This window comes from Molossus molossus, unplaced genomic scaffold (genome assembly GCF_014108415.1).
Source record: "Molossus molossus isolate mMolMol1 unplaced genomic scaffold, mMolMol1.p scaffold_m16_p_18, whole genome shotgun sequence".
In the NCBI taxonomy this organism is placed as follows: domain Eukaryota; kingdom Metazoa; phylum Chordata; class Mammalia; order Chiroptera; family Molossidae; genus Molossus; species Molossus molossus.
The window spans coordinates 15,798,916-15,821,839 of record NW_023425353.1 but is presented as its reverse complement, the minus strand read 5'-3'; the positions used below and the strand labels follow the sequence as shown (position 1 = coordinate 15,821,839).

Genomic DNA, 22,924 nt, shown 5'->3' with positions numbered 1-22,924 from the left:
TAAATTGTGCATCTCTAAATCTGTTTCATACATATTTTGTAACACTGTCACCTGATTACCTTGTATGCTGAGTGAAAAGATAAAGGGTGAAAGGGAGAGAATCTAAAGACATGGAGACCTGCCATCACTTCATAGCATAGCTCGAAAGCCTTTTCTGGACTGCTGTCTCTCACTTTGATTTTCCGTCTGGGAGAGGGCAGAGGCATCATTGCTGGATGCCAGAGGAACTTTCCTCTGAGGGCTGCTTTGTAGAAATAAATTAAGCTCTCCCCAAAGGGCAACTTCCTTTTTTAAAAAAATTGTGTTTTAATTTTGTTTCATCACCATTTATTCCTTATATGCCCTCTTCCACCTCCATCCACCCCACACCATCTCTGAATTCTTAATCTGTACTTATTAGGAGACTTATGGTTTTTATTATTATTAGGAAAGAATCTATCTAATTCTCTTAATATTTCATGTCTTATTAGTTTTTTCCTGATTTAAAAAAAAATTTTCTCCCTGCCTCCCACTCCATTTTGAAACCACAGTCACTATCTGTATACTTCTCTCATTCCCTCCTCCCTTCTTTTAGGGCTTTGCTCTCACATAGAAATTGCCTTATTTGGAGTGATGGATATGTATTGACTTGGTGTTGTTCTTGTGATTGTTTACTTTTCATCACTCTATGAGATTAGCCTCTCTGAACAATCTTTGGATTATTCTAATTACATATTCTACTTGAAACACATTTACAATTTTTCATTTTTTACCTTTTATTTTCCTAAGTCAAAGCACTTTATGACAAAGAATAGAAAACATTTGGTGTGGTTCCCTCCCTGCTCAGAGTAGTTTATGTCCTCATTAGAAGAAAATTCTTGAGTTTAAACTAGATGTTATAATTTTTCTGTGTCTTTATTCTTAGAGTAGTTGTCCAGTCTCGGATATTGGAGGGTTTTGTTTTTTATTTATTTGTGCCAATCATTTCCCCAGTCAACTAGCTACTAGATTTCCTCCCAATATACTACACAGAAGAGTCTTAAAATTCATGGCAACAGTGTTTTGGTACGTAGATTGTTCATTTTTAAAGAAAAGATCTGTTTCTGTACTTTTAATATTGGTCCATTTCGTCCGGCTGGTGTGGCTCAGTGGTTGAGCATCAACTCATGCACCAAGAGGTCATCAGTTCGATTCCCAGTCAGGGCTCATGCCTAGGTTGCAGGCCAAATCCCCAGTGGGGAGCATGCAGGAAGCAGCCAGTCAAGTTCTCTCTCATCAGTATTTCTTGCTCTCTCTCTCGCCCTCTTCCTTTCTCTCTCTCTCAAATTAATAAAGACAAAAAAATTTAAAAAATAAAATAAAATTTGTCCATTTCATTTAGTTTTCAATCTATCATTGAATTTCAATATTTTGTCTCATTTATTCTTCCTTATTCTTAGTTTTTAAGTCAAATAGCTTCTGGAATTGTTTTTATAAAAATGCAGGCTATCTTCTATAGCAAGAATTGCTTTAATTAATTTTATTCTGCTGTAGAAACAAATAACCTTGTAAAAATTTATATTATTAAAATTAGCAAACTCACAGGACCTCCCTTATGAGGTTCTAAAGTTCTGTTTCTACTTTGTGAACTGCTACTCTCTGAAGTAAATAAATTTTTGGTTTGATATTGAATGTTGATTTTTTATATTTATTTAGATTATATATTGATGTTAATTCTAATGTCAGTTTCTTTGCTGTATTACCCTTTAATGACCTATTAGATGATTTCAGCTCATTTTCATTTATGATGTTTAGAATAGGATCATAGGGATCTTGATGTGAATTCTGATTTGCTTCCTCACTGGCCATATATGATCTCTTTTTTTGTTGTTGTTAATCCTCACCCAAGGATATCTTTCCTTTTTTTTTTTTGATAGAGTGAGAGGGAGAGGGGGGGCGGAATAAGGGGTCGGGAGAGAAACATTGATGTGAGAGAGACACATTGATTGTTGCCTCTGTTATGGCCCCAATTGCGGCCAGGGATCGAATGTGGGACCTCTTGGTCCTCAGGCCGATGCTCTATCCACTGAGCCAAGCCAACCAGGACAGTATGAGCTCTTTATACCTCAATTTTCATATGGCCCTGGCCTGTGTGTCTCAACACTCTATTTATGGGTTCAATTCCCAGTCAGGGCACATACCTAGGTTTCGGGTTCTATTCCTAGCCTTGGTCAGGGCACTTACAGGAGACAATCAGTTGATGTTTCTCTCTCTCTCTCTATCTGTCTCTCTCTCTCCCTCCCTCCCTTCCCCTCTCTCTAAAAATCCATGAAAATGTCCTTGGCTGAGGATCAAAAATAAAAATAAAATGAGCCCTGGCCGGTTTGGTTCAGCGGTTAGAGCGTTGGCCTGCGGTCCGGAGAGACCCGGGTTCGGTTCCCGCTAAGGGCGCGTACCTCGGTTGCAGTTTGTCCCCGGCCCTGGTCGGTTGTGCAGGTGGCAGCCACTCGGTGTGTTCCTTTCACATCGATGTTTCTCTCTCTCTCTCTGTTCCTCTCTCTCCCTCCCACTCTACCTGAACAAAAAATGGAAAAATGTCCTCAGGTAAGGATAAAAAAAAATAAAAAATAAAAAAATAAAATGAGATGGTAGTACCTACTTCATAGGATTAGTATGAGAATTAAATGAGATATTTACTAAACACTCTAAGTAATGTCTGACACACATGTTAACTAGTAGGTAGAAAACTTCATCATTGGGCGAGGGTGGTTGAAGTAACTTGTTTTCCTCCTTTTTATTCCCAGTCATAAGACAGTGAGCACTGATTGATCTAGCTTTATTATTCCTGTTAAAGTAATATGTTTCAGACAATCTAGAGATTAACTTTTTAATTACCAGTACACATGTCATTTAAAGAATTTGTTCTCAAGCACATTATTTTGATGCCTTACTCATAACATTACTTATTGGATAAAACCTAACTTCGAGATTTAGAAATATTTTCCAGATTGACAGTTACAACAGCAGATTATGTAGTTATTTTATATTCATCTATTCTTCTTTCTGTCAATATAAGATCCCTAGTCAACTGACATCAGTATCTGAGAGTCAGTACTGTTTATTTTCTGCTTTCAGTTGGTTGTAGCCATCATGTGAAGGAAGTGGCTCTTTAGCTTTAAGAACTTAATCCAGTCTAGGCACACCTGTGCTCCACTTGAGCTTCTTTTGAATGCATCATTTGCACTGTTTCTAATTTTTATTTAGTGTGCATAGTAGTGTAGTTAGTGCATCATTTATTTTTATCAACCAGAAAATAAATGTGGCTCTGTTCTATTCAGACTTGAACACGAATTGATAGCTTTTCAACTCCATGATGTTTTCTGACTAAACTAAGTGTTTAAGTGATGGTTCTCAAATATTGTCAAATTTATACTCATCAGTTCTACTCCTTGATAGGTTCCCTACAGAAATACCTGCACATATATATCAGGTACAAATTTAAGAATTTTCACAGCCACATTATTTAAAGTAATTCAAAACAACCCATAAAACCTTCAGTAGTCAAATGGATAAATATGCTGAGGTATATTGGATGAAAGAAGCCTGATACAACAGAATATATACTGTAGTATTCCATTTATATAAAGTTCAAAACAACTAAATTATATTGTATTATTTAGTCATGCATTATTATGCATATTTAAGTATTATGACTAAAGAAATGCAAGAAATAAAATACTATAAAAGTCAGGATTAGAAAAGGCAATATGGAAGGCTTTGGGGTGGTGATGGTTAGGTTCTGTTTCTTGATTTGGGATGTAGTCATATAGACATCTGCTTTAAAAAGGTTTATTAACCTGTACTTTTGTGTTTTATGCCTCTTTGTGTGTGTTGTTTTTCGCAATATAGTTTTAGAATATGAGAAACTGAATAATTATCTCTCTAGAGTATCCCTCAAAAATAGGGAGTTTTCAAAAGGAAAGAAAATCCTCTATTTTATCTAAAAGTTGTGCTAAGGTAAATAGCTCTTTAAGACCTACAGTTGTCATCACACGGAAGTTCTCATTTGAGTCTCTGAGAGGTCTCTGACTTTTGTACTCCTAAAGAGCTGATGCATTTAATCCTTAGTTTTAAAATGAGGGAAACATTCAAATAGTTTTTCCAAGTTTTATCTCTTTAAAAATACATGCACAATTCATTCATTCACCAGATATTTATTAAACATCTGCTATGTATATATACCAGGCATTGTTTTAGCTGTTGTGGGTATAGTAATGAACAAGACAAAAAAAGCTTTGCCTTCATAGAGTTTACATTTCCTTGAAGAGACAAAAATTAATAAATAATATGTTAGGTAATGATGAGTCCACTGAACAAACATAAGAGAATATAATGTAGCAGGGAGTGACAATGGTAGTATGTGGTATTTGAACAGAGATAGTACAAAATTGAGTGAGTTGTACATGTATCTGGGGAAATAATCTATGAGATAGAAACTGTGTGAAAACCCAAGGCAGATCTGAAATTGGAGTTTTAGAACAATGAAAATGTTTTAAAAATAAAGGGCCAGATAGTAAATATTTTAGGCTTTGTAGGCTATAAAGTCTCTGTTGGGACTGCTAAACTCTGCCATTGTAGTGGAAAGCAACCATGGCAAATCTGTAAATGAATGGACCTGGCTGTGTTCCTATAAAACTATTTATAAAACAAGCAGCAGTCTGGATTTGGCCTGTAATTGACTGACCCCTGGGCTAAATCACATAGACCTTATAGGTCATGGTAGGGACTTCAGGTTTTATTCTAAGGGTGAGAGAGTTTTAAGCAATAAATTATTGCTGATGTGATACATGTTTATAATTTTATACACAAGATGGTACTTAAAATGGCTTTCAAAGTCCGTGTTTATATTATTTTATTATTTATTATATTCATGTAACAAGCATTTGTGGAACTTGTATTTTGTGTCAGAATTGTATTAGGAATTAAATTATTAATATGATACCTTCCTGCTTTCCATAGACAATAAATTTCTAGATTTATCACATATCTCTTAATAATCCATGAGGAGTACCTAGTACTGTATCTGGTACATAGTAAATATTTGAAGGAATATTAAAAGTTCATAGTATGTTGGGAAGGATAGACATAAATAGATAGTTGAAATAGCTTAATAGAGATATGAATGAAAAGCTATGGAAAGAAGGGAGGAGAAAGATACCAAATCTATATAGAGGAGAAAGGAAGACAAGATAAATTTCATTTTAGACATGGTGAAATTAAGTTTCGGTGAGATTTCTGGGTGAATATGTTTGGGAAGTAGTTAGACAATAGGGTCTAAAAAAGAGGGCTAGACTAGGCATCAACATTTAGAAATTATAAGTTTAGCAGGGCCCTGGTCAGTGTGGCTCAGTTGGTTGTGCATCATCCCATGCACCGAAAGATTGCCAGATCTATTCCCAGTCAAGGCACATGCCCAGGTTGCAGGCTTAATCCCCAGTAGGGGGCACGCAGAGGGCAGCCAAGATGTTTCACTCTCACATCAATGTTTTTCTCTCTCCCTTCCTCTCTCTCTCTAAAAATCAGTTTAAAAAAAATTTTTTTAAAGGAATAGCAGGTAGTTAATGCCATTAAAAAATAATTTTTTGCCCTGGCCGGTTTGGCTCAGCGGTTGGAGCGTTGGCCTGCGGTACAGAGAGACCCGGGTTCGGTTCCCGCTATTCCCGCTAAGGGCACATACCTCGGTTGCGGTTTGTCCCCAGCCCTGGTTGGTCGTGCGGGTGGCAGCCACTCGATGTGTCCCTTCACGTTGATGTTTCTCTCTCTCTCTCTTCCTCTCTCTCCCTCCCGCTCTGTCTGAACAAAAAATGGAAAAGTGTGCTGGGGTGAGGATAAAAATAATAATAATAATAATAATAATAATAATAATAATAATAATTTTGTTGTTAACAGAGATCTTGAAGACTAACACGTATTTAGATTATAATCAGAAGAAAGGAAAGCCAGTGAAAGGCTGAGATGGAAGGAATGAGCAAGAAATAGGTGATGTCCTAGAAGTCGACTTAAAGGAAAAGAGTTTTAAAAGAGAGGCAGTAAATTTTTTATTAAATATGGACCCATTCATAGTGAAAGATTATAACAGACATAAGATCGCAAAGACAAAGAGACTGTGAGTGGAAACTACAACAGATAATAGATGTCAACAAAATTTTGGAAGATGTAAAACAGATAATTGAGTGTTAAGAGAAAGGTTTGCTCTCTGGAGACTGAAATGTAGTCTCTAGACTAGGGTACTTCAGACATTGCTGAGGGTGGGGTATGAGCATCTTACTGAAAAGGAAAAGGTGAGAGAGTTCAATGAAAGCCAGTAACTGAGTAAGAGTGCTGGTCACCAGGTTTACACTCCCCAGAAAGGAGACTACAGGAGTCTACTCCAGGGAAACTGATTAGACCAAGAGAAAACACTGATACTGACAATTAAAGGTCCTCCAACAAACTGCCACTGTGTGGCCCAGCAGATAACAAGCCCTACTCATGCATATAGAACTTTGTCACTTTTTTATTGCCTCACCTGAACTATGATGAGATGGCTAAGATCACCAGACTGTGAGGAAATTTTCTGCTTTAGAAGGACAGAGATCAAAATAAATAAAAAGCAAGTGGAGCCCTGGCTGGTTTGGCTCAGTGGTTAGAGCGTTGGCCCGCTGACCAAGAAGTCCCGGGTTCAATTCCAATCAAGGTCACATACCTCGGTGCGGTTCAGTCCCCTGCCCTGCTCTGGGTCATGCGGGAAGCAGCCAGTCAGATGTGTCTCTCTTGCATCAATGTCCCCCTGCCCCATCTGAAGATAAATGGAAAAATATCCTGGGGTAAGGATTTTTTTAAAAAAAAAAAAGCAAAAGGAAATTGTAACTAAAGAGAACATGAAAAATACAGGAAGCAGAATAAAACTTTCGAAAAAAATGTATAATTAATTTCTTCAGAAAGAAAAGATGGTTCATGGATGGAACAAGATAAAGATGTTCTTTTTTAAAAAGGAACAGAGTGCAAGTAGAATTCTTGAAAACTAAAAATATGATACCAGATATATTTTAAAATTAAATCAGTAGAAGGATTAGAAGAGAAAGTAGAGGAAATATTTCAGAAAATATAACAGAAAGACAAGGGTTTTATTATTTTTGTTTAAGAAAAAAAGGAGGAGCCCTGGCCAGTTTGGTTCAGTGGTTAGAGCTTCGGCCTGCGGACCAGAGAGACCCGGGTTCAGTTCCCTCTAGAGGCACATACCAAAAAAAACAAAACCAACAAATAAAAATAACATTAAAGAAAGGAAAATTTAAGAAAATTAGGGAATTAACCCTAACATCTGAATAATATTTCCAGAGCGTGGGAAAGGAGATAGTGGAAGAAGAGGAGGAGAGATAAAAGGTAAGAATTTATTAATGAAAGAGAATTCCTCAGAATTGAGGCTATGAGGTTCTAATCTGAAATAATGCAGTGAATGCTCAACACTATATATTTTAAAAGACCACACATGAAGCCAGACACAAAAGGTTACATCTTGTATGATTCTATTTGTATGAAATGTCCAGATTAGGAATTCATAGAGTCAGAAAGCAAATGAGTAGTGATGGCTGGGGCTGGGGAGGGGGATAGGAAGTAAACTCTTTTCTTATTTTTTTTATCCTCACCCAAGGACACTCCTGCATTTATCTTCAGACAGAGTGGGGGGGGGGGGGGGGGGCATTGATGTGAGAGAGACACATCGAGTGGTTGCCACCCACATGACCCCAACCAGGGCCAGGGACAAACTGCAACTGAGGTACGTGCCCTTAGTGGGAACCGAACCTGGGATTCTCCAGTCCACAGGCTGATGCTCCAAATGCTGAACCAAATTGACCAGGGCAGGAAGTAAATTCTTAATGAGTATGTGGTTTCCTTTTGGGGTGATAAAACTTTTTTTGGAACTGGATGGAGGTGGTGGTTGTGTAACACTGTGAATATACTAAATGCCACTGAATTACTTTAAAAGATTATTTATGTTATGTCAATTTTACCTCAGTTAAAAAAAAAAAGACCATATACTGAGGTATATTAAATTTAAGACCACAGGAATAAAGAGAAGATTCTGAAAACAGCCAAGAGAAACAAAGGATTTTGCATTTTATTACTCATAATAAACTAAATTATAATATAGCAGTAAAGAAATCCTAGAATTGTAATAACTTAATTGAATGAACATTTATTCTTCACTCATGTTACATGTCCATGGTGAGTGAGAACACTCTGCTTTACATTGTTACTCAGGGATGTAAGCTAATGGAAACTTTATCATTTTATGATGTTGCCATGTCAACATGTAGTTTCTAAAGTGGGGGAAGAGAAAAGTGTAGGAAATTCTACTCTCAAATGCTTTGGCCTTGGCTAGAATCTGTCATGTGGACCTTCCTTAGTGCAAAGGAGTTGGAACACCCAGAAGAGACAGAAAAACCAGGCATTACTGAACACAAAAAGTCTTTACTGTGCATACTGGTGGAACAAAAGTCAGACTGGCATTAGACTCGACTAGTTTGAAACTAGAAGACAGTGGAACAATGCTTTCAAAATGCTGAAGGAAATTTATTTCCTGTAGAATTTTGTATCTAGTCAAACCATCAGTCAGTTGTGAGGGTAAAAAAATTAACATTTTTTAGCCCTGGCCAGGTGGCTTAGTTGGTTGGAGCATCAACCCATACACCAAAAGTTTGCAGGTTCGATTCCCAGTCAAGGCACATACTTTGTGCTTCGATCCCCAGTGGGGGCACCTACTGGACACAGCTGATCAGTGTTTCTCTTTCACATCAGTGTTTCTCTCTCTTTCTCTCCCTTTCTGTCACTCTAAAATCAGTTTTTAAAAAAATTAACATTTTCACCCAAGCCAGTGTGGCTTGCTTAGTGGATTGAGCATCATCCCATGCACAAGAGATCATTGGTTTGATTCCAGGTTGGAGTACGTGCCCAGGTTGTGGGCTCAATCCCCAGTGTGTGGCGTGCAGAAAGCAGCCAATCAATGTTTCTATCTCTCCTTCTCCCTCTCTCTCTCTCTAAAACAATCAATAAAAACATATTTAAAAAATAATAAAAATCTTTTTTAAAAAATTAACATTCAACCCTAGCCAATTTGGCTCAGCGGTTAGAGCATTATCCCACAGACCAAAGGGTTGAGGGTTAAATTCCCCATCAAGGACATGTGGGTTGCAGGTTTGATCTCCATTCGGCATTGTGCAGAAGACAGCTGATAGATTTGTCTCTCTTACATCCATGTTTCTCTCATTTCCTCCTTTTCACTCTATCTGAAAAATCAATGGAAAAATATCCTTGAGTAAGGATTAACAAAAACAAACAAATAAAATTAACTTTTTCAGAGGAACAAAGCCACAAAGCTGTTACCATCTATTCACCCATTTTAGGAAATTGACTACCCTAAAACAAAGGAATAAAGCAGAAATAGGAAGATTTGGAATTGGGGGGCAGGGAATTTTGCACAGGATACAGCCCAGACTGGAGGAAGAGAGGAAAAGGGAAATGTAATGTGTTAGATTACCTGATATGTTTGACAATATTAAAAGTTTTATGGTTCTGGCCTGGCCAGTGTGGCTCAGTGGTTGAGCATTGACCCATGCACCAAGAGGTCACCAGTTTGATTCCCAGTCAGGCCACATGGTCAAGTTGTGGGCCTAATCCCCAGTTGGGGGGGCATACAGGAGGCGGCCAGTCACTGTTCTCTCTCATCAATGTTTCTATCTCTCTCTTCCTCTCCCTTCCTCTCTCTAAAAGATTAAAAAAAAAAAAATTTTTTTTTAATTAAAAAAAAGTTTGTCCTAGCCGGATTAGCTCAGTGGTTAGAGCATTGGCCCGGGTTTGGTTACTGCTAAGGGCACGTACTTCGGTTGCAGTTTGTCCGGGCCCCGGTTGGGGTCGTATGGGTGGCAACCACTCGATGTGTCTCTCTCACATCGATGTTTCTCTTTCTCTCTTCCCCCCCTCTCCCCCTCCTGCTCTATCTGAAGATAAATGCAAAAATGTCCTTGGGTAAGGATTTAAAAAAAAAAAAAAGTTTTTGGTTTTATAAGAACTTGTACTGTGTTCAAGATTGATATATAAAAATTAGCTAAACAAAGCAAGCTCCAAAAATACTGATTATATAAGATGAGAAATACAGTCATAGACTATTATATGACTGAGTTATAAATAAGTCATAATACAGCGCAGGGCAAAAGTAAGTTTTCAGCCCTGGCCGGTTTGGCTCAGTGGTTAGAGCATCGACCTGTGGTCCAGAGAGACCTGGATTTGGTCCTGCTAAGGGCACATACCTTGGTTGCAGTTTGTCCCTGGTTCTGGTTAGGATGTGTGGGTGACAGCCACTCGATGTGTCCCTTTCACATCGATGTTTCTCTCTCTCTCTCTCTCTTCCTCCCATTCTATCTGAACAAAAAATGGGAAAATGTCCTCAAGTGAGGATAAAAAAAAAAGTAAGTTTATAGTTTGTATGGAAAATAATACAATAATAAATAATAGTACAAAAATAAAGTCTGTGTTTTGCATATTTACAACTATAAACCTACTTTTGCCCCACCCTGTATATATACTGAATTATAAATGGACAAAACACAACTGTTAAGAGGATGATAGTGATATAAGAGAGCTTAATTATATCTATAAGAGATAGGCAATAAATGATCTCTAAAATGGAAAAATAAATTATAATAAATTATTTAGAAATATGAATGTAAATACCAGAACAAATGGCTAAAATTTAAAGGTTATTGCTTCTGCCCTGGCCGGTTTGGCTCAGCGGTTAGAGCGTTGGCTTGTGGACCAGAGAGTCTCGGGTTCGGTTCCCGCTAAGGGCACCTACCTCGGTTGCAGTTTGTCCTCAGCCCCAGTTGGGGTTGTGAGGGTGGCAACCACTCGATGTGTCTCTCTCACATTGATGTTTCTCTCTCTTCCTCCCTCTCTCCCTCCCGCTCTATCTGAAGATAGATGCAAAAATGTCCTCGGGTGAGGAATAAATAAAATAAAGGTTATTGCTTCTAGGAAGTGAATTTCAGGAATGGAGTGGAGTAGGACAGCTTACATTATACATCTTGTAGGACTAATGCCTTTTAAAATTATCTACATTACTTTGGCTTTTTTTTTTCTTTAAGAGGCCGGGGCAAAGAGCTTATATGAAATAAAATGTGAAAAGGAGCCATGGGTTTTGGCAGATAAGAGTTATAGTGATCTTGAAACAGTTTTGATTCTTGAGTTGTGGGTGTAGACCAAGTTGCTGTGGGTTGAAGAGTAAAAGAAGAGAGAAATTATATTACATACAGCAAGAGTGTAAATTGAACGAGACCAACTGACATACAGGATTAAATAAGGGGATATATAGGACAGGTATATTATCCTCAGTGAAATGCAGAATATGAATATCTGACTTTAAACAAATTATAAAGAAGCTACATTATACATTTACAGAGAATCCCCCATAAAACAAAACAAAAAGTTTATTTATTTAACTAGCTCTTCTAAAATGATTCATTTTACTGAAAAAATGTTATATAGGCATCTCTGCTGAATTGTATCAATAGGGAAAAGTAAACTATTGGTATAACATAATTTGTATTACTTCTTTATTTAAGTAAAATACCTTCTCAGAATTCCTTTATTTCAACTTAATATCCTTGATTTAAAGAGGGTTGCTTTGTTTGTTCTGAGTACCTTTTTAAAAAGTGCTAGACTTGTAAAATAAGGTGAAAACTAATGAAAATAAAAGGCAGATTGTTCTCCTACCCCCATATTTCTGCATTAATCTGATTGCTTTATTATAGTTCGAGTTCTCTTAGTTTCCCGTCCAGGGTCTAGTTCTTGTTCAAGCCTAGTCATGAGAGTAATGTTATCATCTTTAAATTTGGTCATGGAATGTGTTGCACTGCCCTGCTCAGGGAAATGCTACTCGGTTTGGACTTGGATAGTAATGTTTATTTTCTTTGGCAGAGAAGCTGATCGTCGAGGGGCATCTAACCAAAGTGGTAGAAGAAACAAAGCTTTCAAAAGGTTTGTTTTCTGTGGGATTTTTCTGTGGGTTTGACAACTCTTGGATAATGAAGGTTAGTGTATATTTTCAAGGTCATAGTATTTTAACAATCAGTGTATTTCTTATAGCTCACAAAATGGGAGTCCTGTAATGGTATCATGCATAATAATATAAAATAGTTGGAGTTCTGTTTTAAGAAGAATATCTTAATGGGAAAGTTTCTTTTTAAAAGGATGTGTGTTTGTGTATGTGTGTATTTTAATGCTTAGAATAGGTTTCTTTGGGTATTAAAGATTTGTTGCGATCTCTTTCACTTCAGCTTTGATCTCACATTTTTAATCAAACACAATGTAAATCTTATTTGAAACAACAGGTCAAAAATGTTTGCAGTTCCATTTGGGGGGATATTATACCTTCAACATTTCTTATGATAATATTTTCTTCAGTTTTGGCATCTCAATTTGATTTAAACAAAAGTGAATATGTAGAATCTTTTTATATTTTATAATGAGTAGTCCTATAATTGCCTGAAGTAATTTATTCTGTTAATTCTTTTTTTGTTACAATTCTCAGACTTAGAGAAGAAAAGTGAGTTTTAAAGCATCTTATTGTCAAGTCACTTTTGTGCATAAGGAAATTGGGCAAATTTGATGGAATATGCATCTTATTATTCTAGGACTTTTATCAGAACGTATCAGTATAAAATCTAAGGCTAGATTCCCAGTCATTTTGGTCAGTTAAAACAATGAGTGATAAAAGTTTGGAGTACTCAATGTTAACATATTCTATTTCATATAAGTAATTGTATCTGTTTGGCTTTTTTAATTATTTATTTATTTTTAATTATTTTTATTAATTTATTTTTGTTAAAGATGTTTCTCCTTTTTCCCCCACTGACAACCAACCCCTCTCCCTCCCTCCCACCCCTTACCCCCCGCTTTTTAAAAATATTTAAAAGGATAATGTTATTTCAAATATCTGGTGGCTTTCATTCTGAATTTTGTGCATGGCAGATGCCATATTTGGGGAAAGAATGCATAGAATATGCATCACTAATACTGTTCTGGCAAACAGGCATTGAGTTTCAGAACAGTGAATTATTTTTAGTACATACGGCAATTTATTTCATCTTATTAAAGTGAGATGAGAACAGACTTTAAAATAGCTTTTACTTCACCACCTAAATACCTATTCAGATTAGTTGGTTCAATAGCCAACATTTTGAAGTGGAAAAAATCGACATTTCTTTAATTAAAGAAAAGTATTCGTGCTTCTTTTAAATGCATTCTGATTTAGACTATATTTGCTTGAAATTATGTGATATAATTTTTTTTAAGGTTTCTGAAATCTTGCTGATTTCCTCTTGAAACCTGGCTATAAAATATGTATTGAAAGTTTTAAAGAATATGCTTTTTGATCCAGCAATTCCACTTCTGGGTTTTTATCTTAATAAAAATTGAACAAATGTACAAGGGTATCTGTTTTAGTGTTACTTTTTTGTGTTTGTTTTGTGGGTTTTAAAAAAATTATTATTATTGATTTCTGTTTTTTGAGAGAGAGAGAAAGAGAGAGGGGGGAACATTGATTTATTGTTCCACTTATTTATGTATTCATTGGGTGATTCTTATATGTGCCCTGACCGGGTATCAAACCCGCAACCTTGGTGTATCAGGACAATGTTCTAACCATCTGAGCTACCTGGCCAGCACCTGTTTTTGTGTTGTTTTTCAAAGCATAAAGAGAAAAACGTAGGTGTCTAATAATAAGGGCATTTATTAAATAAATTATAGCAAGTAAGTCCATGCAAGAGAATAGATTACACCCTTTAAGAATAATACAGCCCTGGCTGGTTTGGCTCAGTGGTTAGAGTGTTGGCCCGTGGACCACAGAGTCTCGGATTCAATTATGGTCAAGGACATGTGCCTCGGTTGAGTTGAGGTTTCCAGCCCTGGTTGGGGTTGTACAGGAGGCAACCAACTGATGTGTCTCTCTCACATTGATGTTTTTCTCTCTCTCTTCCTCTCCCACTCTATCTGAAGATAAATGGAAAAATATCCTCGGGTGAGGAATAATAATAATAATAATAATATAGTGTGGCTCAGTGGATTGAGCGTCATCCCATGGACTGAGAGGTCCCAGTTCCATTCCCTGTCAGGGCACATGCCCAGGTTGTGGGCTTGATCCTCAGTAGGGGGCATGCAGGAGGTGACCAATTGATGTTTCTCTCTCATATCGATGTTTCTATCTTTCCTTAAAAATTATATAAAAACATATTTAAAAAAGGAATAATAATACAGATACAAGTTTTATATACCCCAGAGATTTTTCTGTCAGCAGCCGACATATTACTAGTGCTTATCACAATAAACATACAGAGGTAAGACTTGTAATAAACCAGATGGCTGAAATAAGTTACATGTTAAATATTTTATATCTGGCTATAAAGTATTTTCTTTTGAATCTGGCCAAATTGTCTTATTTTTATTTCATTGGTAATGTTTTGGGGGGATTTTCTTTTCTGCATTGAGATTATCAGTTGCTAGAAATTGCCAATTATCAGCTGTACAATCTTAGTATTTTTTTTAATGTTTTTCTTTATTGATTTGAGAGAGAGAGGAAGGGAAAGAGAGAGAGAAACATCAATGTGAGAGAGAAACATCGATCAGCTACCTCCTGCACACCCCCTCCTGGGAATGGGCCTGCAACCTCTTTGCTGCATGGGTCGATGCTCAGTCACTGAGCCACACCAGCCAGGCCAATCTTAGTATTTTCTTCAGATACTTTACCTAATGTAAAATGTAATCATTGGTTGCATATGCTTTCTGTTTAAGCCCTTATACAACTTACAGTTATTGTATGTTTACAAGGGGTGAAAGTAGTAAGAATATGAGTAGGTAAGACAGCTGGATTCAACTTCAAGCTCTACCACTAGCAACATGCCATCAGGCAACTTACTTTAGCTCTTCAAACCCCAGTTCTCTCATTTGTAAAATGGGATTGGCAATATTTAACTTGTAGGGTTTTGTGGAAATTTAATGAAATATTGCTTATAAAGGAGGAAGCACCGTTCTGGTATCCACATGAATGTTAGTTCTTATTTTCCTTCTTGATCCTTAACCTTGCTCTAATTACAAGTACTGGTTCTAGTGGTATACGAAGTGGTCTGTGGCCCATTTGTTTGTTTTGCCCATCCATGTTATGTCTACTCAAAGATACAGTGAAAATAGTTACTTTGTTGTAGACTTCCCAGTTTGGCAATAGTTTTGGTATTGATGTTGGTAGCTATTTTTTCATTTCCTTTTGAATAATATTAGCATGTATCTTAATGATTAAATACTACAGATAAAATGAACCAGTAATGACGTTTTATACTAAAAAGTTGGGTGTTGCTTCATAGCTGAAGAATTGGGGTTTTGAAAAGAAGTAATACTTTACCAGTCATTTGTTGTGTCCTGTGCTTCATTTTTTTTTTTTTTTTCCTCACCCGAGGACATTTTTCAATATTTTGTTCAGATAGAGTGGGAGGGAGAGAGAGAGAGAAACATTGACGTGAAAGGGACACATCAGGTGGCTGCCACCCACACGACCCAACCAGGGCTGGGGACAAACTGCAACCGAGGTACATCCCCTTAGCGGGAACAGAACCCAGGTCTCTCCAGACCGCAGGCCAATGCTCTAACTGCTGCCAGGGCCTGTGCTTCATTCTTAAATAGATTTGGTTTGCTTTCATATAATAACTGTAATATCAGGACATAAATATGGTGGACCATGAGTTGACTAACTAAATTGTTGCTTTTTTACTTAAAGTAGATTTGTGCCTTCGATCATCCCCCCCTTTTTTTTTCAAATCTTTACCCAAGGATACTTTCTTCCATTTTTATCTTCAGGTAGAGTAGGGAGAGAGGGAAGGAGAGAGGGAGGGAGGGAGGGAGGGAGAGAGAGAGAGAGAGAGAGAGAGAACCATCAGCGTGAGAGAGACACATTGATTGGTTGCCTCCCTCACAACCCCAACCAGGACCAGGGACCGAACCACAACCATGGTACTTGCCCTTGACCGGAACCAAACCCACGACTCTTTGGTCTGCAGCCCGACCCTCTAACCGCTGAGCCAAACCGGCCAGGGCTGATTATTCTTTTTTTGAAGCACCTGCTATGGACTGTGTACTTTTCTATGCAGTGGTAGGGGAGGGGGATTATACAGTTAACGAAACAGACAAAAATCCCTGCCTTCATGGAGCATATATTTTAGTAAGACTTATTGAAAGGTTTGGTCCAGATTTTAAGGCAATTTTACCTTCCTGGCTAATACTCTAAATATAAAATAAAAGTTCCTTCTAACCAGAAGAATGTTTTTGAAAATATGTCCCTTTTGGTTTTACCTCAATATTCTGATCATAAAATTGTCAAAAATATCAAAATCAGAAGGGAGTCATTTTTTTGTTTCCCCAGACTGGTTTCTTTTCTGTCTATATATAAAGATTAGATGTACTAACCTGCCTGATTTGAGACTGTAACTTTGTGATAAAAACTAGGACACTACATTCGGAAATGTTTGATTATAGCAAACTATGAATACACCAGAACAGATTGGATGCCCATGGGCCTTCATGGTCAGTGACTACTTCTAATCTCAGTTCTCTGTCCTTCAGCAGTTGACCTTTGACTAGAAATGTCAGTGAGAAAAGAAGCAAAGGCTTTTTGTAATCCATTATCCATTTCACAAGTTAAGCCACACATTCTAGGAGTGTTCTTAAATGGACTATCCATAACTAGTTATATTTTAATATTATATTAAATGTTTTGACAGTAATGATTTTAGGTAGATTTCTGATTGCTTTCAAAATGGAAAATATGTCTTGATTTAGTTTATTATAAAACAGTATGTATTCACTATAATTTTTCATATAATTTATTACTATGTGAAGTTAGAAAGTAAATGTCCACCCTGTCCCTATTCCCAGAAGTAACTATTGGTATCTCTGTTGTAGATTCTTCTACATTTAAATAAATACAACGAAAATTTGTAGCTAAATGTATAGCTATTTTCAATCTAAATGGAGTCATATTATATATACTGTTCTTTTTGTTGTTGTTGTTCAGGTAGAGTGGGAGGGAGAGAGAGGAACAGAGAGAGAGAGAGAGAGAGAAACATCGATGTTAAAGGAACACATCGAGTGGCTGCCACCCGCACAACCGACCAGGGCCGGGGACAAACTGCAACCGAGGTACGTGCCCTTAGCGGGAACCAAACCCGGGTCTCTCAGGACCGCAGGCCGACGCTCTAACCGCTGAGCCAAACCGGCTAGGGCATGTTCTTTAGCTTTATTTTTACTTAATAGTCCTCAGTATATCTTGAATATTTTCCATTTCATAATGAACAATAGTGAACATTTTTATTTTTTGCAATTTTTATTTATTTATTTTTGTTACAGATGTTTCTCCTTTTTTCCCCATTGACACCCTCCTCCCAATCTCCCCCTCTCCCACCAGCATTATTGTCTATGTACATTGGCTACGCATACATGCATACAAGTTCTGTGGTTTATCTGTTTCCTCCCCCCCACCCCCTCTTCTGAAGTTTGTCAGTCTGTACCCTACTTCTATATCTCTGGGTCTATTTTGTTCATCAGCTTGTATTATTGTTCATTACATTCCACAAATGAATGAGATCGTGTGATATTTGTCTTTCTCTGATTGGCTTATTTTGCTCAGTAAAATACTCTCTGCAGTGAACATTTTTATAGTCTATTATTTCCTTAGGAAAAGTACTAGAAGTGGATATGTACATTTAAGTTTTGATACTTACCACCACAAACAGTACAGTCAAGTGTATAACATTATAAAAAATAATCATGTTTAATGAATTTATAATCTCATCAAGGAAATAACATATATATACAAATACAGAATGATATGAAATAGAACATGATTAATTTCAAAAACATATGACAGAGAAGATGCAATAAAAAGGAGCAACATGCTGGAGATACAAAGACTTCCTTTGAGGTGATGGGGCTTAAGCTGTATCTTACAGAAGAAATAGCCCAAGTAGAGAGAATGGTCACTGAATTTAGGGAAATTCAACTTAAGCAAAGAATTGCAGGTGCTTGCTTTGGCAGCACATACACTAAAATTGGAACGATACAGAGAAGATTAGCATGGCCCCTGTGCAAGGATGACATGCAAATTCATGAAGCATTCCATATTGAGAAAAAAAAGAATTGCAGGTCATAATTAGCTGATGCTTTGGCCCTCTAAAGAGGCTGACCTGACTGAAACAAAGCTCATGTGGGAAATAATGCAGGGACCTTGTGGAGAATAGGGAGATGCTAAAGGATTATGGTCAGAGAAATAAGTGTCTCTGTAAATACTATCATAATGCATACCATAGTATACACAGATGTGCCATTTCAAATGAGAATCTAGGGGCTAATTAACTGCCAGTCACCTTTAATTAATTGTTGGAGTTGCAGTTAGAATTTTTTAAGAGTACTTTGTTGTAAACTATACCTAGGATGTCTTCATTGGGTCAGGCAGCACACTGCTTGCAAATACAAAACATTTTTTAAGATTTTTTTCTCAATGTGGTTCAGGTACAGTTATATTTTCTTTAGATATAAAAGGCTGTTAATTTAATTTTATTGTTTTAAATGTTTCTTTTATAATAAATGTGATTTTATTTTAGTTTTGTTATGAGTATAAATATTACTAAGGCAAACTAGTGTTTTTATATAATAGAGCCATTTTCTTTCATCATCTTCATAAAATGTCCACATTTTTCTGGGAATTTTGCTATATTTGTTGCAATTCTCTACATACTTTAGCAAAGCTTGCTTCATTTCTGTTTCCAGTTGGCCAGTGGACAGCCTTGAACAAAAGCCCCAGCCCTCTGCACAGCAGACATGATCCACATTATTATTTAATATGAGCTACGTGTAATAACCAGCATTCCATTTTGGACTAGAGTGGTGAAGAAGTAAGAGATTCAGTGACCTCAGTTAATTTTTTAAAGTATTTTGCATACCAGTAGATGTAGAGTACGAATAGCCTGGAGCAGTTTTATTGATAGAAGCTATTTAATTATAATGAGGTTCTACTTTTATTTTTTTCTTGATAGAAAACCAGGCAAAAGCAAAGGAATCTGATTTGTCAGATACTCTGAGTCCAAGCAAGGAAAAAAGTAGTGACGACACTACAGGTGAGCCTAATATTTACTAACTTGCAGATGTTATTATTACCACGTAGTTTAGATATGCAGGTTAATGTGGGTAGAAATTTCAGTTTGTGTTTGAGCAAAAAGCAGTGCTTTCATTTACCATGTAATTTTCTCGACTCTTGGATATATTGATAAAACTATCCAAATACAATAGCTTTATAAATTCAACTCTTCAAATACAGTAGGAGTATACATTTCAGTTATTTATTTTGATAGTAACAGCTTGCCGATAGAGTTAACAACTGTTGTTAATTCTCTTTTTTCCACCCTGTAGACGCCCAAATGGATGAGCAAGACCTAAATGAACCGCTTGCTAAAGTGTCTCTATTAAAAGGTATAGTATATGTTTTATGACATTTTAAACCAGGGCACCAGATTTATTTACCCTTTGCCACAAAATCAATTCCATGTATAACATGAAGTTTTCAGTTTTAGTTAAAAGATTAAGATAGGTTCTGTAAAGTAGCAGGAACTAAAATTTAAAATGTTGGTGTTAATGTCAATGCTTCATACAAACATAATTAATTTATAAAATAATGTGTATCAGTCTAGATTATGAATGTCAAAGCAGAAAGTGATAGAATGTGAAATGCAGCAGTATTTTTTTGTTTACCTTGATGCCTCTGATAGAAACTCATTACCACTTTTAACAAATTAGAAAAAGGTGAAAATATTAACTTTCTTGATAAAACCATCTATTTGCTCTGTTGTCAAATGATAGTCATTTTCCTCATTTTCTGGTCCTTCTCTTCTCCAATAAAGATACCTAGGTTCTTAGGACAGTCTTCTAGAAATTTTGGATGGAGATAAAAATAAGCAATACTTGTAATAAATTCTTTCATTTGTCTCACTTCTAAATAAGAAGTACATTTATTTCTTGATATTTATTTGTTTAGAATGAAATGGGTAGGAAATGAATCAACAGTTATAGAAGTGTTTTTAAAATAAAGTGCCCTGGGTTGGCTTATTTATTAATCATTTAGACTCTTTTATATTGCCTTATTGTACACAAGAAAAGTTGATGTGAAGTTCAGACCACTTGGTTAAACATGTTGCTAGCAATGGACTAACACGAGGCAGCTCTCTGAAATAAGCAGCAGAAGCAGCCTATGGAAGTTTCTCTGTGTAGAAATACTTATGCTCTGGCTGGACAATTAAAGGATCTTCCAGTCCAGATCCTGACATTTGGATTATGTAAGAAGCCTTAATTTTCACCCTGCATGACCTTTCTGTTGCCCTAATTGTGCAATGATGGGGATTGAGGGTGGTTAAAAAAGAGATTACCTAGATTCTCTTAGAATTCCTTAGTCTGGGCATCCTGGCCTTCTTTTTTCTTCCACATGGGTACTGAAGTGCACATGGCTCTTTGAGCCACCTTTGAATTCTATTACTAAGGGAAGCCCTGAGGATTATGGGGCAAGGCAATGAATTGCCAGCTTGTCTTCAAGTATGAGTATAATGTCCAGCATTTCTCTCAGATAACCTGTGATGTTGTTAAGGCATGTTTTTTTCCTAGTGTTGTAAATAACAAATATGTGTTAATTTTTACATAGTCCAGAAATCTCATCTTGGAGTATTTCTGATTCTTTGCAGAAATGCAGTAACATTGTTATACAAAACATTGTTATTGAAAACCTGTCAGAACCCCTAAGCCTTTGCAGGAACATAGTAAAACAAGAGGGAAGGTGAATGAGTAATAAAAATCTGTCATACATTGCCTGGCCGGTATGGCTCAGTGGTTGAGCGTCGACCCAGGCACCAAGAGGTCACCGGTTTTATTCCTGGTCAGGGCACATGACCAGGTTGTAGGCCCAATCCCCAGTGGGAGGCATGCAGGAGGCAGCTAATTGATATTCTCTCTCATCGATGTTTCAATCTCTCTCTCCCTCTTCCTTCCTCTCTTCCTCAAAATCAATAAAGAAAAAATTTCTTTAAATCTGTCATACCAAAGTAGCTGTTCTTATGGTCTTTTTTTTTTTTACTATAGAAATCTCCCAGAAATCTTTTCAGCAGCCAAGTTCAAACTGATTTATAAGTAGCATTTATGATTGTGTTAATTATATTCAACTGTTAGTGCATTTGTAATTTTATGTCAATTTGTTCTAAATTTTATTTTTATCCTATTACCTACTACAATACCAGAAGTTCAGTAAGACTCAGATATTTGTTGACTTAATTAATAAAAGACCACTTACTTCAAAGTTATAAAACCACAAAAGCATTAGGAAAGTAACACCCTAGACAATAAGGTAAGAGTCAAAGAGCTCTGCGCTCAATCTCAGCTTTGTTATTTATTTGTAATATGCCCTTGGGCAAATTGCTTAACCTCTGTGCTTCACTTTTTTTTCCATTTGGCAGACTGGGAAAACCCAACTTCATAGGGTTATTGTGAGGATTAAATTAAATAATGTATATACAGCCCTGGCCAGTTCCACTCAATGGTTAGAGCATCAACCTGTCAACCAAAGGGTCTTGGGTTTGATTCCCAGTCAAAGACACATACCTGGATTACAGGTTCAATCCCCAGCTTCTTTTGGGGTCATTTGGAATCAAACAGGTTTTTATGTGCTTGAAATCATTTCCCCCCAAAATGAGAAAAACAAAACTGGAATTCAGTCCTAGTAGTATCAAATGTAAGTTTGCTCTACTTAGGGAACTGTGCCAGAGCCTCTCATGGTTTCAGAGTCTGATAAAACTGTCCTTGGAGTTTGAGGAGTTTCTAGTCAAATGGTGATAGAAAAGTTACTGGCGGTAAGTTGCGTTTTGGTAGATGTTGCCATTAGGAGTCAAAGAAAGGAGACAGAATGTTCAGATATTTTATGTTTCTTTTGGAAGATGGGGAGAAAAGGCAGTTTGAGCTTCATGGAAGAAGTATCATTTGAGATGACCCTGAAAGTGTATCTATCATGCCATATATGATGTATTCAATAACAAAAAAAAAGAACCTGAATCTGGTCAATTTGCAGGACATATAAAGACTAGGGGCACCCGGCTAGTGTGGCTCAGTGGTTGCGCGTCAACCCATACTCCAAAAGGTTGCAGGTTTGATTCCTGGCCAAGGCACATGCCTAGGTTGTGGACCCAATCCCCAGTGGGGAGCGTGCAGGAAGCAGCCGATTGATGTCTCTTGCTCTTTCTCCCTTTCTTTCTCTCTAAAAAAAATCAATAAAAACATGTTGTTTTTAAAAAGGCCAGAGGCCCTGGCTGGTTTGGCTCAGCGGTTAGAGCCTCGGCCTGTGGTCCAGAGACCTGGGTTCAGTTCCTGCTAAGGGCATGTACCTCGGTTGCAGTTTGTCCCCGGCCCTGGTTGGTTGTGTGGGTGGCAGCCACTTGATGTGTCCCTTTCACGTCAACGTTTCTCTCTCTCTCTCCCTCTCCCTCCCATTCTATCTGAACAAAAAATGGAAAAATGTCCTCAGGTGAGGATAAAAAAAAAAAGGCTAGAGGCATATTCTAAATGATGTGATGCACATACAGCAGCAAAATCAGAATGTGGAAGATTCTGTAGGACAGTGACCCAGCTTCTTCAAGAAAATTGCAAGGCTTGGGGGGGGGGGGGGAGGAAAGAGGAATGGGGGAATCCTATTAATTAAAAAAGATTTAAGAGATATGTCAACTAAATGCAATGTGTGAACCTTGTTTGGAGCTTCATTCAAACAATTTAGCTGCAAAAGAAATTTGAGACAATGGGGAAGTTT

The 22,924-nt window shown here is 37.0% G+C and overlaps 1 protein-coding gene and 1 non-coding gene across 34 annotated transcripts in view; both read left to right on the top strand.

Annotated features, from left to right (window-relative positions):
* The window catches only part of LOC118633232 (sarcolemma associated protein), a 160,739-nt gene that overhangs the window by 110,689 nt on the left and 27,126 nt on the right, over window positions 1-22,924 (top strand). For 23 of the 33 annotated variants that reach the window (XM_036266958.1, XM_036266957.1, XM_036266961.1 and 20 more), the window contains 3 exons: window positions 11,971-12,030; window positions 19,128-19,208; window positions 19,501-19,560. In XM_036266958.1, the coding sequence (XP_036122851.1) occupies window positions 11,971-12,030; window positions 19,128-19,208; window positions 19,501-19,560 (201 nt within the window). Of the gene's footprint in view, window positions 1-7,335; window positions 7,381-11,970; window positions 12,031-18,724; window positions 18,987-19,127; window positions 19,209-19,500; window positions 19,561-22,924 lie in introns of those variants that run through there. The other 10 variants (XM_036266945.1, XM_036266943.1, XM_036266962.1 and 7 more) reach the window with 2 other exon arrangements.
* Window positions 18,114-18,220, top strand: LOC118633690. Its single transcript, XR_004960234.1, has one exon. It is a non-coding gene; the product is annotated as a U6 spliceosomal RNA (small nuclear RNA).